At 34.5% G+C, this 17,438-nt stretch overlaps 1 protein-coding gene across 3 annotated transcripts in view; it reads right to left on the bottom strand.

The window, feature by feature from the left end:
* Positions 1-1,005: 1,005 nt before the first annotated feature.
* The window catches only part of STAG2 (stromal antigen 2), a 32,708-nt gene continuing 16,275 nt past the window's right edge, over positions 1,006-17,438 (bottom strand). Inside the window, exons 16-33 of one of the 3 annotated variants that reach the window (XM_026036005.1) lie at positions 17,059-17,151; positions 16,776-16,865; positions 15,705-15,908; positions 14,483-14,553; positions 14,114-14,201; positions 13,935-14,015; positions 12,882-12,974; positions 11,612-11,786; positions 11,074-11,213; positions 9,865-9,966; positions 7,886-8,034; positions 7,525-7,653; positions 6,991-7,196; positions 6,383-6,572; positions 6,182-6,295; positions 5,471-5,597; positions 5,265-5,342; positions 1,006-2,874 (exon numbers count right to left, since the gene is read on the bottom strand). In XM_026036005.1, coding sequence (XP_025891790.1) covers positions 2,851-2,874; positions 5,265-5,342; positions 5,471-5,597; positions 6,182-6,295; positions 6,383-6,572; positions 6,991-7,196; positions 7,525-7,653; positions 7,886-8,034; positions 9,865-9,966; positions 11,074-11,213; positions 11,612-11,786; positions 12,882-12,974; positions 13,935-14,015; positions 14,114-14,201; positions 14,483-14,553; positions 15,705-15,908; positions 16,776-16,865; positions 17,059-17,151 — 2,154 coding nt within the window. In that variant the 3' untranslated portion in view covers positions 1,006-2,850. Of the gene's footprint in view, positions 2,875-4,499; positions 4,702-5,264; positions 5,343-5,470; positions 5,598-6,181; positions 6,296-6,382; positions 6,573-6,990; positions 7,197-7,524; positions 7,654-7,885; positions 8,035-9,864; positions 9,967-11,073; positions 11,214-11,611; positions 11,787-12,881; positions 12,975-13,934; positions 14,016-14,113; positions 14,202-14,482; positions 14,554-15,704; positions 15,909-16,775; positions 16,866-17,058; positions 17,152-17,438 lie in introns of those variants that run through there. The other 2 variants (XM_026036007.1, XM_026036006.1) reach the window with 2 other exon arrangements.

Genomic DNA, 17,438 nt, shown 5'->3' with positions numbered 1-17,438 from the left:
ACAGCCATCTGTACCAAAACTGTATCACTGTAACAGATTTTGCATTGACTTTGCAAAGGTGTTTTTCTTGTGTTATAAAGCTGGAGTCTACTAAAACCATTTGAACTTGCAGCAGGATTTAGAGAAACGATACACTTTTAAGGAGAAATAAAATAAAAACAAAGTTAAGAATCACATTAGCAAGGGTTAGAAGTATGCATCTGTAAGACTTTTAATAACTCCTCTGTAATGACTGGTAACCAAAAGGAGACATTTTCAACACACATTCAAGGCTTGTCGAGGGAGGGGGAAGGAGGACCGCTTAAGATTTTTTGCTTGTTTTCTTGCAGTCTTATCAATTAGGCTTGAAAAGTTTATTTTTATCACATGAATGATAAATGTAAGGAATGGAAAGTAGCATTCATATTCAGTGAACCAAACAGCCTAATTTGATTTTATGCAATACTTCCAATATCTGAATCAAAAACATTCTGAACAACAGCAGATAAAATAGGGAAAAGAAGCCAACAGAAAGGCTATTGACACACCTTTTAAAAATTGTAACACAAAAATAATTAACCATTGATTTCTTGCCATGTAAAAGTTCTATACAAATTTTAAAAATTTTATTTGCAGGTACTAGCCTCTCAAAAAAGCTCACTCTGTATTTACACTGCTAATTCTTTTAACAAGTTTATCTCAAATTAAAGCATATTTAAAACAATCATGATTGCATAACTTTCTACTTTAAATTATTAACCCAATTAGTGCTTTATTCACATTTTAAAAACTTGTACAATTTATTACAAATATAAAACAGTGCAGTTTTTCATACATTATCCCAACTCTGAGACAAACACTTAAAAGACATGAAAAAAGATTTTGATTTCTATAAACATAACATTTGCATTACTCACTCCCCTTTCTTCACTGACCTCCCTTATCCCCGATTTAAAAAGATCAAACATACGACATACTGTAGGTTTATTTTTATTCAAAAAGTTACTGTCTCAAGACATAAATACAAATCAGAAAACAGTACAATTAGGACAATAGAATGTGGAGGACAACAGGTTAAGGTAAATATATAAAACATTTTTAGCTGGTTGAAAACAAAGCTGTAAGAACTGCTTTCACAAAGAAACACTCCTTTAAGAGTAAGAAAAAATCAACTTAAGTTTAAAATCATATATACAGTCCTCTCAGCAGTTCTATTAAATGCAGTGGTGTGAAAAACAATATAGGCAGTACTTTTAGACATGAGAGTATTTATTTATGTAAAATGAGTTAGGCAGATCTAGTTTAGAGTTTATTGTTACCCCATGACTTAGTAAAATAATTATATTTTATCATGATCCTTTAGATAATCTATGGTTTTTGGCTACCACAGCCGAATGTTTAATTTCCGAGTCTAAAAACAGGAAGCCTTTTCGTATTCACCCATTTGGGGAGATCCTTGTATTGCAAGCATATTAAGGCATGGAATGATTAAAATAATATACCTCAAGAACTGAGAGACAACTGACAAAAAAATATACATATGTAATATAAGTTAATATTTCCTTTAAAATGATGTCTAGCTGCCTAAGCCTTGCAAAATGAGTTGATGTCAAAATGGCATAGATCCAACTTTCTGTTTTAGACCAATTTAATTTATTTGTGAATGGACACAAAATGAAGTTTAAAGCTTAGCTTTCAAAGAATATTATGGGTTGTTTATGAATTTCTATTATCCAATCTAATTTACATACAGAGGAAATGTACTGTAACCTGTTAGAAGTATCTTTAACCTGAAGACTGCTTGCAAAGACAGATAGATAAAACAATATAAAATACAAATTTAAAAATCATTTTTAAAGCATGAACTCTCATGCTCTTCTATTTTTAAACATTGTTAAACTTTCAATATATTTCTGAAACCTCATAATTTTAAGTTGGAATTTAAAAGTAAGAAAAAACTAAACAAACTGCGCAATTATAAAATCAGCACCAATTTATATATATATATAATTTTATTTAAAATTTAGATCCCTATTCCCACACTCTAATAAGCTGTATAATTTTTGTTTAGAATTTTTCTGCAAACATACTACAATAAGCTTCTTTTATTTGGAGACAAAATACAGTGGCACTACTGGAAGGAATTTCACAACATTACATTTTTCTTAAAGGACAAGCAAACTTTCAGGGCTGGTAATGGGCAAGCATGACTGATCTGTTACTTTCTGGTAGTTCTTATTTTCTGGACCTTTCTAAAAAGGCTAGCATGAAGCTTTTGGAAAAAATAAAGAACATTTTAGATGAAAAAAGCTACTGAAATTCTGCTTTTTTTTTTCCCCCCACATGATTAATTAAAACAGAGCTTCTGTTGTTGAATTTATGTTTAATTTAAAATATTGACACTTCTGGTTCTATCACTGTAAGAAAATCAATCCATCTATTCTTTCAGTTCATGGATATAAACAGCAATCCAGCAGAGCTCATCATTATTTAGGATAGCCAGCAAATGTAGAAAGAGAGGGGCTCAAATCTGTACCAAACACCTCTCAGACTGATTAAAAACCAAGAGGGAATACTTCTTATGATCCGGAATAAATTGATAGCACATAAATAAAATATTGATTTTTTTCCCCCAAAAACAAACAAAAAAAAGTGTAGCTTATCCTCAAATTGTTTACTTGTCCTTTACACTTCTTATTTTCAGGCAAACAAAACTGCCCCTTCAATGCACTTGATCTTGAAAGCATGTCATTCTCCTTAGAGAAAAATCTGTTCAGAATCTCACTGTATATCTACCACAATTTTGTATTGAAAAACTTCCTCTTCCACTTAGAAAATGACTTCACCACTGATTTATTTGTTGCTCTGGTATTAAAACATTGACACCCCAAGAACCTAAAAAGAAAGTTAGAAATGGTGTCAATTTGTAGTTTACTATACATTTAACAAAAATAAAACAATTGGTATATGATAAGATTAAGACACTTCAAGATATGTTAAGGCATTACAAGTTTATTTTTCTTCCGAACCAAATTCACCACATTCATGATTTATATTATAATATATGAAAAGGGCACCTCATTTATTAGAAAATGTTTCTCAACACTTGAAATTAAAATCAGATCCAGTATGAATGCAATAAAAAATACTTTTTACTTTAGATAATAATCGCAAAATAATTTTCAATTGAGCTCTTTAACAACAGTAATTCTTAAGCCAAGTGTGCAGAGTGTGATAGCTAAGCCAAGGCTGTAACACTCTGCACACAGCCTGTTGCTGTGTGCGTGTTTATAAAGACAACAGCCCAACCACACCAATTAGTCAGGATACAAGCTTAGTATTAAATTGTGTCTTTCAGAAAGACAACGAAGAATACCAAAAATAATCAGGTTAAAGCAAAGCATTGTTCTTTGGGAGGCTATATAATTCGGTGATGAAAAAGCTTGCCAGAAATGAAAAATCAGTTTCAACTTTCTAAGTGAGAGCAAACCGTATCTTCTACACCAATGAACACAGCTATCATCACTGAAAGGCCAAAAGAAAAACATCCACAACTTGCAACTGCCCTACCTGTTATAGGACTAAAGATTCCAAAATAGTGCAATAGAGGTACATAAAAGATTTAATTCTCCTGAATATCAAAAAGTTAAAGACCGTCGCTCATATTTATCTGCTTCCAAAATATATATCTTTACATCTTTCTTGCTTTTATGCAGTCCTGGTTCCAAGATAAGCACCTTCCTGTGTCCTGACTGGAAAGAAGATTTGCTAGATGATGCCCCTTTGATCGTACCAACTTATATTTATGTGTTTGAGCGCGCCACTGCTTCCTCCTTGCAGAGAAATAGTGCACAGCTGGTTCTCCTGGCACACAGAGGCAGGACACTGCTAGCAAGTCTCTCACAACGGGCTCCAAAAGCTTGCAGAGCAATGTGACTGTAACCAGCTGCCATCATGTGGTGATACCTCCAAACTGCAGCTAAGAAGTGCCTAGCAAACTCTGGGCTCACACGAGATGGTGGTAAAAAGAATGAGGAAAAAGTAACAGGAAAGAACTCTAGCTTACAGTAAAGCTATTAAACTACTCTTAATTAATTTAGAAATCAAAAAGCTGCAAGGTTGCTGAAATCCATGAAATATACCTCTTGCTGCCTAAACTTGAATCACTGTAGGAAGAATAAAAATGACTGGCATTTCACAGACCAATTATTTAAAAAGGGGAGGGAAACAACTATTTGAAAACCAGAAAGAAAACAGAATACTTTCTATGTTTTACTGTAAAACTGAACACACAAAAGCTAGATGCACGCCTAACCTGGTTCATCAGTCTTAAAACAAATGCCTACTTGTACAAAATAGACAGATCTGCATTTAAAACAGCATTTAAGTTTTCTTTCCCCCATAACAAGAAAAGCTTCATGCTGCAATAATATTGTGAAAGCATGTAACAGTCTTTCAATTTCCACCAAGCTGTCCAAGATGCCCAGGAAGCCTTGCTGTACTGTCCTTTGCTGGGTTGCTGCAGCTTGTTATTTCCAGGGTAATTTTGTACCAGCTACACAAGGTCAAAAATGGCTGCATACATTACAAGTGGTTCAAGACAGAAAGGATCCCTCATGCAGATTTTTAAAAAGAGAATAGAGACTGCAGATGATATTATCAAGTCGGAAAAAAGGGCAACTGCAAGCAGAAACTACACGCTTCAGATGTTTGGACCTAAAGCTTTATATGGAAAGAAAAAAATACCTCTCATCTCTATAAGCAGTTATCCATATATCTGTTTTCTTTATTACCTTATGAACAGAATTTAACATATCAACTAAAGAAAAAAAAATCCCAATCTACTGGTAACAACAGTCACTTGAATTAGGTCATCACAACATGAAACTTGCCTTTAATGTTATGTGTGTGGATTTTATTTAAAGCTGTTCCCTAAGAATCTCTGCAAGGATCTTTGCTAAACTGATGTGTTTTCTTGTTAGATTCAAAAGCTTTTGATATCTACGTAACTATGTATGAAGCAGTTAAGAACAAAAAAATGTATAAAATTGCAAAAATCTTGGTATGAGCATGGTAATTCTCCTCTGAGACTTCCAGAATATTAACTACTTAAAATTCATAAAACCAAATTACAGCACAGAATATTTCAACCAACAGACCAATCTGTCAAAATAATGAAATGTTTTAGGACAACCTAAAAATTGAATTTCTTTCACTTAAAATTTTAAGTAAGGGTAAACTTAAGATTGACTCTACGTACGTTCCTCTTACAGATGTTAACCTACCGATTCATCCATGATTGAAGCGGGGTCAAAGAAATCTGGTTTTAGCTCTGTTCTTTCTCTCCTGTTCTTTGATGGTGGCTAAAAGAAAAGTAGGTAAATGCAAAGAAATCAACAGGAATTATTTCTTGTTTCCATAATAAATTATTTAAATATCTTACTTAAAAATAAGAAAAATATATACAGTAAAAGCCAAGCAAGTTTCTTACTAAGTCTATGTCCATGGTGTCAAAATCCATGCCTTCATTGAGGTCTTCAATTCGCCCTTCCGATGACATCATCACATCTTCAACAATTGGCTCTTCATCATCTTCCATTAGACTCGTGCCACGTCGACTGAATTTGAAGAGAGAAAGCAAAAAGGACCACGCTCATTTAAGAAACACTGGCCTAGCTGCATCCTCACTTATAATTTAGAAGATTTCTCAGTTTTTTTTTTTTTTTTTTTTTTTTTTTTGTGGTTTTGAATTAAAAAGATCTACAAAAGATCTGCACAATAATCAACATACACAACTCCACTTCTGGTACTGATTATTCCTCCCCACCTTACTGACAGCTCAGCTTAGACAAGACTCATGCTACTTTTAGTATGAAGTTCACCACTAGTTAACATTCACGTTCTCAACTAAATTCCAGAAATAGACGAACTTATCCAAGGGATTAATCTATATTCTGCTAAATGCATACCCATTCACTTCAACTACTACTTTCCTCCATGGTTGTATCCAGAGTGTCAAAGACACTAAAGCAATTCAACATCCCCATCCCATGTATTCTCCTCTCCCACCTCATCATAATTAGCATGATTAAACACTATGTAAAAATTAGAATGAGTACCCCTCTTCAGGGATACAGAAGTAACATTAAAGAAACTCGTCCCCTCTGTAAACCACTGAAATAACATTTCGTTCTCAACTCACATAGCGTGCTGCAAGTTGGTTCTCAGCTTGACGTAGTTCATCGCTGCCCTCTCCTGTTGTTGTCGCGCGGCTTCTTCCTGTTGCCTTTGAGCCAACATCCACGTTACTTGCGTGCTTAAAAAGACCATTATTCTATTTTAAACAAGAACTGGTTTTGTGCGTGTGCACTAACACAAAGCAGATCTATTTATCTCTACGTACTTGTAATCGAGAGGAGCTTGATGGTGCTCAGGCTGCATAGGATAGACGCCCATGTAACTCTCTTCAGGTCGTAACCTTTTGGGCTCCCTCATTATTGTGGAAGTAAGTTGAGGTGTCTGCATCATTACTGGCGTGTGCATTGTCTGCTCTCTGTTCAGCCACATACTGTCACTACTGCTGCTTTCTTCAGCTGGAAGCAAACACAAGGTATTAGCAAGTCTTTTCAAACTAGGTGAAAACTAAACATTTTATTTAGACTTTATGCACGTGCAGCCAGCCTACTGAGAATCAACTACTTTACCTTATGATATATAAATTAAGTGTGCCCTAAAAGGCCGTAATAATCTATCACTGCTGACTTAAGTGTTTAGAATATTTCTACATTCTGCAACTCTAAGTAGCACAGTTTCTTCAATTACTTTTGTGGATCAGCATCACATTGTTTAATCTACTGAACAGTTTTTCACCAAGACATGAATAAAAGACATCATGCTATTAAAAAAATACATTAAAGCATGCAAATGCAACAAAGCTAAAACACAGAAACAAAACAAAAGTAATTCCCTAATATCTACTCTAGTAAATTTTAAAATAGGAAAAGTTGCAACCTTCAGGTACTTTCCGTTTCCCTGTTGCCGGCTTGGTTTTCTTATTTCTTACTGTAGAACCTCGACTACTGATTCCACTGATGACTGACATAGTATCATCATCCCCACCAGCTAATAAAGAATTTCTGTAGGACATGAGAGGAAGCCACACATCTTCTCTTCGCAGAGACATCTGAAAGGTCATAAACTTCTCCAAATAAACATACCTTTAAATAAAAAAGGGAATTAGAAAGATGCAGAATACTAGTAAGAAGATATTCACACACGAAGACAGGAAAACACTTTTAATGCCACAGTCTCTTTTTTACTTTAAGAATTCTGATGAGCAAATTCAGAATGTTTTCTCTCCATTCACCATAAAATTTGAGAACAACAAGGATAAAAACAATTTACCCTCTGTGATTACACTCAACTGACTTGTCAGGTTAAAATTGTCTTATGTGCCAAATACAATGCTTTAGGTACATATGCTGTACATATTTTCTGGTAATTTCAGTAAAAATAAAATACTAAAAATATTACGCAAATACTTACACTGTTCTTTTGTCTTGTCTGAGAAGCTTGGAGGAGAACTCACTCAGGATATCAAGAAATGCCAAGTTCAATGGTGGATGACTCTCACCTTGTGGATTAGGCTCCTTAAAAGCAAATTCTATGCCATCCCTAAAGTTAAAAAAGGAGGAAAGAAAGAAACTAAGCTGCACAAGGTCTAAAATAAAAGAATGTTCTTGAGCAAACAATACTCCAATCTGTAAACAGGTCATAGTCAAAATAAAGATTCTCAGCACTGATGAATTTTGTATCAAGAAATCATTTTTAAAAGACTGAAAAGATACTTGAATCATGCTAGCCAAAGTATTTACAAAAAAAAAAAAAAAAAAAAGCACACAATTACTTGTGTAACATAGCTATAGCTTCTCTTGTTTTCAACTGATCCAGTCCGAATGTTAAAGCAAAACGTCGAGCCAGTTCCTTTATGCCACTGAATGTTGGTGATGATCTGTCAAAATTATAACCATTTTCTTGAATCATTTCATTGAAAAGCTGTATAAAAAAAAGAGAAATTGTTCATTTATTAAAAATTTGTGCTAAACTAGGACTAGATTAAACAGAGATAAGTTTCAAAATGTTTTTTATTGCCCAATTAGACAACCCCAAAAGACAAACAACGAAATACAAAACAGGGCTCCTCCTGAAGAACACTTTTACTTCAGAGTTAATCCTTGAAATGTCAACATTGTCCAAATTTGTGTCAAACTAAGTATGCTATATAGGAGTAGTTTCACTGATTTCCTAACTGAACTGTTCCAGAGATGAGAAGACTGAGAATTAAAAAACATCCCTTATCTGTCTACTAACAGAGAAGTTGTTTCAGGGACGTTGCCAAAAACACTACAAGTTTTGCCACTGAGGCTCAGGTTGTTACTATCCATCAATACTTGGCAAAGCTGAACGCGCTGAACTTTGTGGGTTTTTTTTCTTTGATCAATCCCTTCACCACGTTACTGAATCTGACTCTAATTCTCTAAAACAATCAATCTTTTAATTTTGTGTCTCACATTTCGCATAGTTAATAAAGAATATAATAAGCCAGAATGTGACTGATCAGGGCTATACACATTAACTTTTTATTAGGAGTCTGGGCCAAAATATATTTAAGTGGTGTGTGTTGCCCTTTAGTCGGTACAGCTCGCTGCAAATTCACTACTCCCTGTATTGACTATCATTTCAAGTATTTCCTCTCATATATGTTCCTTTCCTAAGAAGCTTTCCTGGAAAAGCACTAGTTTACATGTTTAATAATGTCTTCTTCCTGAATCTCAGGATTGTGTTACTGCCCTATTATATGTTTTACTGTGCCTATAAAGCCAACTTTCTCTGTCTGCCCTTTGAAAATATAAAAGGCAGGTTTATTTATGGAAACGACGAATAAGGAAAATATTTTATTTTATGACAAAAAAGTGAACTTGAAATGCCATCAAAAATTGTAAAAGGAGAAATATTTAGTTGTATATTTCATGCTGCAGTTCCATCAGCTACTTCAGGTCATTCTGTTGTGAAAAGCAAAGTTCTCTTCCTCTCTTATATTGACAATAATATTCAACCAGATTAGAGGCTTCCATAAACTGACAATAATATTCAACCAGATTAGAGGCTTCCATAAACTGAAGAAGTATCTTCTTTTCTGGGTTAGTTTTCAACCAGATCAACAAACCTCTGCTGCTGTCATCAAAGAGTGAGAGAAGGGACAAATTAAGGGACATTGTTCCTTTTCACAACAGTGCACATCTATGTTGCATTAGAGTGGACTACAGAACTACGGCTTTATTGCTCGGATCTTCCCTCCTGCAATATTATCACAGATGATTTATGTGAGCAGAGAAATATGACTCTGACCTCTACTGCATTCCTCAGGTTTCTTCATAAGTAACATCATTTCTTGTTTTTAATTTAAAGATATGAAGGCCCTACCAAACATTAAGGAATACTGAATGACCAAAAATTCTGATTACTTCTTAGAACAGGCACTGTAAGAAAAGCAGAAAATACTTTTTTCCTCTATCTGCAATAATATATTTCTGTATATTTGATTCAAATTACTATTACAGAATAAGAAGGTATCATATATTACCTCCATTTCATATTTATCACGCTTCCCACACACTTTTCATTAGGATAAAGGTTGAAAAGCACAGGAAGACTTCTAACAGATTTACATATAGTTGCAGTAAACATATTATTTTCGAATCTATCTATCTTATCTTCTAGGTAAATTTCTACATGAATTTCTTAGTTTAGCTATTAAACAAAAGAACATGGTCTTCCATAGTATGGATTTTCATACATAAAGTATCACAAGTAAATTATTCTTACCTGCTGCAAGCTAAGGATAAGTGTTTTAGCACACTGGATTTTGTCTATTTGTCTTGTTTTACTCATAGTCTCTTTAATAATATCACCATAGTCATTGTAATACTAGGAAAAATCCAAACACAACAGGTTAACTTTTGACTCTAGTTGAAAACATTACAATTACATAACTCTTCAGAAAACAACATTTGGGGTAGACTTTAAAAACTTCACACAATTTGAAGAGGAATACTAATGTGTTTGTGATTAAACTTTTATGAAGATCATATTCTAAAATATCCCCCAAATGATACATACCCAAACCCCCTGAAAGACTTCCACCTCTTTTCATACATGTTCAAAATTATCAGCGAGAGAATGACCTGTTAATCTTCCAAGTTCATTACCCATTTGTGAAAGACATATGTCGACCCCTCTAAAGTACAGGATTTAGATCCAAACTTTTCAGTAATCCTATGACTGTTAGGAAAACTCCATTTTCTCTACTGAAAGGAAACATTTAAAGATAGCTTCATAGTCATAATTTTTCCAACTGCCTGCTTGGTTTTGAAAATAAATTAAGGTCACTGAAGACCAGATTTCAAATGATTCAAAATATGTATAGGACAAATGGACAGAAGCAGGCTAGCTCTTTTTCTTTTAAATAAAAATCACAAAGGAGCAAAGTATTGCCATCATGCTTACAAGAACAGAATGCACAGCATTGTGCAGTTGTGAGTCCCTACTGCCAAAAAGGGATTTTATATTGAACTAAGATAGAAATAGATATCAATAATATATTTTTTTTCTGATGAAGAAAGTAAACTCTCAAACCAGTACTTTTCTCCTCCCCTTCTGAAAAATTTAAGTTGCAATTATACCATGAAGAGTTCAACCCAGTATTTAGCTGTAAGATTCTTAAAAATAATCTGCTAAGTATGTCACCAAAGTAAAAATATATAATCATTTGAGACAAAAAATAATAAAGCTAGTAAAAACAAAAGCAGAAACAACTATCAGTTTCACTACATCATTTCCCACACCTGAACTTTGCAATTATTTCTACCAGGTCCCCCCCAACTCGCTATGGAAAAATAGTTTTAGAAGCCTACAAACTACTATTCAGACTTCTGGAGTCTTCACATTTTGAAATTTAAAGTAAAATATAAATAGCAGTACTCTTAAAAATCCTAATTAGTTTAACAAAGTATCACAAATAGGCTTCATATGTACCTTCATATATTGCTTGAAAATGTCTGCAGCAGTATTCATTTCCACCACAGTATATACAATGAGTTTACAGAAAGCCGCAAGTAGATTTCTTCTTTTGTGCAATGCTTCAATTTTGCTAGCTTCATCATCCTGCTGACCATCTGAAAACAGCGTTCAGAACACACACAAAAAAAAATTAGGTTCAAGTACTTTGTGTTTAGGTGCTATGAAAATGATATGGGCTAATGATCAGGATTCAGAGATTCCAATCTCTGACAGCATCACATTTCATTGTCTACTTAGAAGTTTGTTTTTTCTGAAAAGAAGCCTATTAAACCAAGACTTCACCAAGATTATCCAATAGACTTCCCAAATGTAAAATGCTTAGTTAGCTGCTGACATTTAAAAGATAAACTTACCTCAGTGCTCATGCACACTTCAAGGCCAGGGAGGGAAGGGAAAAAAAAAAAAACCAACCACCCACGGATCTGGATACACACACAAAATACATTAGCTAGGCAAATAATATAAAGAAAGGAAACATAAGTTTTACACAGACCTGCACTATTATTATCATCATCCTGATCAATGAAGACATGATCTAAAATGAAACTGAGTAGTTCGGATTGCAACGAAGAATCGGGAGTGTAAACGAGTGGCTCCAACATATCACGTCCTCCTGTCATAATCTGATGACTGAAGATCATCAGCACATCACACAGAATTGTGAAAGCCTATTAAAAAGAAACCTGAGTAAATATCTGCTTAGAAACTGGGTAATTCTGATTTATTCAAATACAGAATACTGTATTTCAACTCAAAATTCTTATTTGGAGCTCAACTCTGCATACAGGCCTTCAAAAGCCTTACTTCACTGAACAGGCCAACAAGCAAAATGAGTTTTTTATACAATACTGCTGTATGAAGACTGGGTCTGTAAAAGAAAAACACCACAGAAATGATGCGGAGTACCAAAATATTCTACGACTAAATCAAGAGTAGCCTGAACCTTGCAAATTCTGCCTAGTGTGTGTTACATTATATAGATACCAACCAGAGCACACTCCACTTTTCTAATGGTTTTGATCACATATGTTAAGACCGAGGAGGTTGCTCAATCCCTTTGAATACTAGTTTGCTTTGCTTTTAAAAACAAGGCAATCACCTCTTCATTCTGTTGGCAAACTTGCAATCTGACATCAAACTTCTGTACCTGGCTCCTCTAGAAGTTCTGAACACATCTGTAACCAGACCTGCATTCAAACTAACAGGCCTGCTTAACTCTACATCGCTTGGCATTAGGCCTCATTTCTTCACCTCTTGTTATTTACTTCCATTTAACAGGCAGATCCTGTTCCCAACACCTCACACTACCAATTTCTTAATCAAGGAAACACACAGGCTCTCCTGAAATTCCACATGATTATAGGGAGCAAGCAGAATCCTGTGCCACGTGCCAGCAGCTTCTGTGACTACTTGTCTGTAGCCTCAGTTTTATATCGAGTGATCAGTCACCAGGCAGTAGTCTTAGCTACCCCTTATGCAGGTCTGGACGTATGCAGATCCAGACTGCAGCTATAAGTAGACTTTCTCAGAACTTGAATAACACTGCTTGCACTTACACTCCCTATCTCTTGCAGCTTAGATACTGGACAACTCTTAAAACACATCTATCCAGCTGCAGAAAGAAAATATTGTCACAGTAAGCAGAATTTCAGAAGTTGCACTGGTAATTCAGTGCTATATAAAGTTTGCAAAGTTGCTCTTGTTAATATTTCTGAATCGCTTTAAAAGCATAAGAAGACTACGGATAAATAACAATCACTAACCTGTTCCTTAACAGCAGTGTTTACATTGGTCAGGTAGTGTTGACAGATCTGACAAAACACTCTCATCTGCTTCTTTAAACGTAGGAGATCCTCCTTTAAAGACAAGAATTTCAAGTAAATATTCCTTTATCTTTACATTAATTATACAGTATATAACGTTTCACAGAGCTATCAGTTACAGGCCTCCTCCTTAGTTCTGCCCAAGTCCACCATCTTAGTTAAGCTCACTACAAGTAAGAACTTCCTTATTTTTAATCAAGCTCTGCTTACCAGAAATATAAATGGCATTTAGAAAAAAAAAAAAAAAATCAGAGCACAAAGCTTTGTTTTCTTTACATATACACCTGAATTTTCAACCTAGAACATGAATCTTGCATGGTTGTTATTATAATAGTTCATGGCTCCATTTTAATAGTAAACTACAAAAACAAACAAAAAAATCTTTGATTGGAGATGTAAGAGAAAAATGTTAGGTAGGAAATGGGTATTTTTCATCTGCTATAAAAAGATAGCTTAATGATGCAGTAAATTTCTAAAACTATTTAAGTGAGCAAAATAACACAGCTCAACATACGTAAGCTGTAGTACATGTGCTTCTGTGCATTAACAATTACAGTTTTATTTGGAAGAGGAATTCTGTATTTCGAAGTTGCAACTCAGGCTTCTACCTTCTGAAGGAGCACAATACTACAAATATTAGGCTAGGGAGAGCTCCACAGAACTCGAAGGACAGCATGAGCTTCTGACTGAAGCCAACAAGCAAACAAGGGCTTCAAAAGCACATGACTGACAAAGTTACACAGCCACTGCCCCAAGGAAAGCAACCAGCAGCATTGCATCACAGGCATAACAGAAACAAGAAGACAGGGGCAGAGCTGGAAGGAGAAGAGGATGGGAACACTTGGCAATTTTCCAACTACATTCATGCAGATGGTGAACTGTTTACTACATTATAAGTTGTGAATCCTAATCCTTTCCATCACACTTCCCACTTGATGACACTGCAGATACGTGCAAATGTTTATTCACCAATACAACTGGCACAAGGCATACCTTTGTGGAGCTGCTTTCAGTAATTTTCGCTAGCTGCCAAAGGATTACATAATGAGTACACTGCAGTGCATGAATAACAATCTGCAATCAAGAAGATGAAAAGTATTAAAGAGGCTGATAAAAAGCAGCAACAGAAGTTATTTATTGTTGCAACTAAAAAGCAAATTTCAACTACAAACCTGTTCTGGCATGTCTCCATTTTCAATGCCAGTTTTTAATAACTTGTAGTTGCAGCCAAACAAGTCCCATCTTGATAGGTCATGAGCACTGGAAACAATAGAAATGAGGCAAAGATGTAACTTAACTAACATTTTATTAAACTATTTCTTCAATGTAGTATTAATTTGATATTAACTACTTAACTGCTCTAAAAGAAACCCGAACTAAATATTCTAGTTTCATGTGAACGTCCATGCAATCTTATAATTCCCTTATTCAAAATGCCACATTATGCACAAAACTCAGATCTTCACAAGGAATAGAAAAAAAGAAATAAATGCAAAGAGTTAGAACTACCAATTTAAAAAGACCTTGGTAAGTCTACTTACTTATGAAAAGCAGTGATTCTCTTCAATGTTGACAAGACTTGATAAGCATCATCTTCATCAGGCTCCTCTCCCTATCAATAATCAGATTTTAAGAATCCTGCAAACAAGTATCCTAAGCAAACTTTAAAATAGAAAAGTATCTAGATATTTATAAATGATGCATTTTTTTGGAATTAAGACATTTTGGGAGGGAAAGTAACACAAAGCACAACCCCAAGAGTCCCTAAAGAGCAAATCAGCCTTCACAGTTAGAAGACAGATGATGGAGAAATACGTTACAAGAAAAAAAGAAATCAAGGATCTGAATATAATGTTTTATTTAGGTGCTTCAGTTTTCTCTGAAGAATCCAGCAGAGGCCACTATCAGATAACAGATACTGGACTGGATGGGCCAAGGGTCACTACCTCAAATCTTACATTAATTACAGATAAAAGCCTTTCAGAGAGAAAAATGAGATGTTTTATTCATTTTTTCCCCAAAAAAACTTCTTATGAACTTGTATTTGGAGCAAGAAAAGCAGTAAAACAGTTCAAAAGTCATGAGTAATCTACATATTAACTCTCTGAGATCATGAAACATCTTAAATCCAATAAATGTTATTCCCGATAGCTGCATCTTATCTCCTCAGAGTACCATGGGTTTCAAGAGTACAATAGTGTTTGCAATTTTCCTCCAGGTCTAATTTGATATTTCCTCATCTTATTCTACCTTTAGAAATTCCTTGTTCAAATTAATATACCATTCAGACAAAATGGTTTTTTGTTACTAACCCCATCTGTATGCATATAGAGCTGGCAGGGGGAGTGTTAGTAATTTTTACTTAAAGATTTTTTTTTTTATTCTCCTATGAACACCACCATGCTATCACGGGCAAGACAAGCACCACTGCTATCATGGGCAAGATTAGCACCACTGCTACATCTAAACAGAATCTTACTAGAACTACAAAGCTACATCTCTCAACAACACAAGCTTTGAAACCTAAAAGGTGAAAAGCCTATGCAAGTGCATTGTTCCTCTGAAATTTATCTTAAATTACCAATTCTTGTCAAAAACGGTGATTATAAATAACCACTGTCCTACTACAAGAACAGCATGAGTTTACATATCATGATAATGATACTACTGTATTACTATACTTGCCCAAAGAAAGAAAGAAAGAAAGAAAGACCTAAAAATATTTCAATGGGCAGGAAATGATGATCTTGCACATTTTAATACCTCTTGCAGGAAGTCCTCAAGAAGTCGATTAAACTTGTCTGCCAATTCATCTATTAACTGACTTCTTGCAATGTCAACTCTGTTAAAGATGGTGAACTCTTCATTACATAGAGCCTGGTAAGTTTTTGAACAGGCTTCCAAAACATCTATGTCTGTGTGCTTCTCCACAATGTCCCGGATTTGTCGCAGTAAGGCATCCAAATGCTGTTAAAAAAATAACTTTAAAAGCTGAGAAACATATTAAGCTCATAACTACAACACAGAATACAAAAAACTTTTGGAAAACCGGTTAAACTTCAGAATAAAGTGACTTTATTTTAACAAAAATGAACTGAGAGCTTGTCAAAGGCTTCTGCTTCATTTTAAAAATACGCTTACTAAATTAAAAAAACAAACAAATAAGTTATCTGCATGTTTTCATCTAACATGAATTCACAGTGACAAATGCTTTTGTTATTCAGTTGTCTCCTACCACACAAGTGTTTATACACAGTCTTGACAGTTGAAGATTTAGTTTTTCTATTAAAAAGTGCTCATAACACTCAGGTTTAAGGCACTAATGCAAGCTTCTGTTGTTCTTACACGCTTCCCTTCACTACTGCTCTTTTTCACCTCCTTGCTGTGCTACCAACTAAATATTTTATTATTTTGTTGACCCTAATGGTTTCCAGCTACTTGCTTCACACTGCAGCTCTGCAAAACAGTGTATTTGAGAATGAGGAAGCAAAGGCAAGAACAGCTCACAGCAACTTCATTACCACAGCTGATAAATTCAGAGCAGGATATTGCTTGCTTCAGGATACAGTATTTTTCAACTCTTTTCATGCAATACTGGTGACAACATTCTTTGTTAAAAGCAACCAGAGAGGCCTTAGAAAACTTTCAGGCTCTTTACAAAAAGGAGACAGCCAATATTGTGAAGTTCAGGCCTCATTCTCCCTGAGGTTTATGGTAAAGCAAGTCACACAGACATAAAAAACCCTGAACCTACAGTGTAAGAAAGAAACTGGAAAGTTTTCAGTGAGAACATTTAACACGGAAGAAAAAAGATACATTTAAGTGTTACAATACCTTTTCTAATCGTCCTGTTGTATAAATTTCCAAATCGAAGTATTGTGGCAACTGCAGTAAGTTGGTGACTTTCTCTGCGTCTACAGAATACTATAAAATACAAAAGAAAAGATGTTTAATTGGAAGTGTATCAGACACATAACAGTAAAGTTGGTCTTAAAATAATCATTTATCAATAAAATCAGCATCAGTTGTGCAGATCATATAACTACAAAACCTATACTATACTACTTGGTTAACATTTTAACAGCAGCCCATCAGCAGGAAATGTAATTAAACTTACTTTTGCTAACAACTGAGGAAGTGCCACTGCAAAAAGTTCTGTAATTTTTGTCCTGTCATCCAACTGAGTTTTCTTTTCCTTTGCTGTCAGCACCTAGAATACAATTAATATAAAGATACTACAATTAACAGCATAAAGTTTCATTAGCACAAAGAAAATGATAATTAGCTGTATAGATCTTCTAAAACTATTGTAAAATATCAATGTAAAATTCTCTTGTATATACAATGTACTAATCCTGTTCCCCCTCTTAAAGAGACAAGTCTGCCCAGAAAGGTCAATACAAGAATTTTACAACTCAAAAATGCAATTTAAAAGTTACAGGTAACATGACTTCAAAAATAGAAATGACAATTTAAAGCAAGAAGATAATATATCTT

This window comes from Nothoprocta perdicaria, unplaced genomic scaffold (genome assembly GCF_003342845.1).
Source record: "Nothoprocta perdicaria isolate Ctin4 unplaced genomic scaffold, notPer1 scaffold_17, whole genome shotgun sequence".
Lineage (NCBI taxonomy): Eukaryota > Metazoa > Chordata > Aves > Tinamiformes > Tinamidae > Nothoprocta > Nothoprocta perdicaria.
The sequence above is the reverse complement of the archived record's forward strand: the minus strand, read 5'-3'. Positions and strand labels throughout refer to the sequence as shown.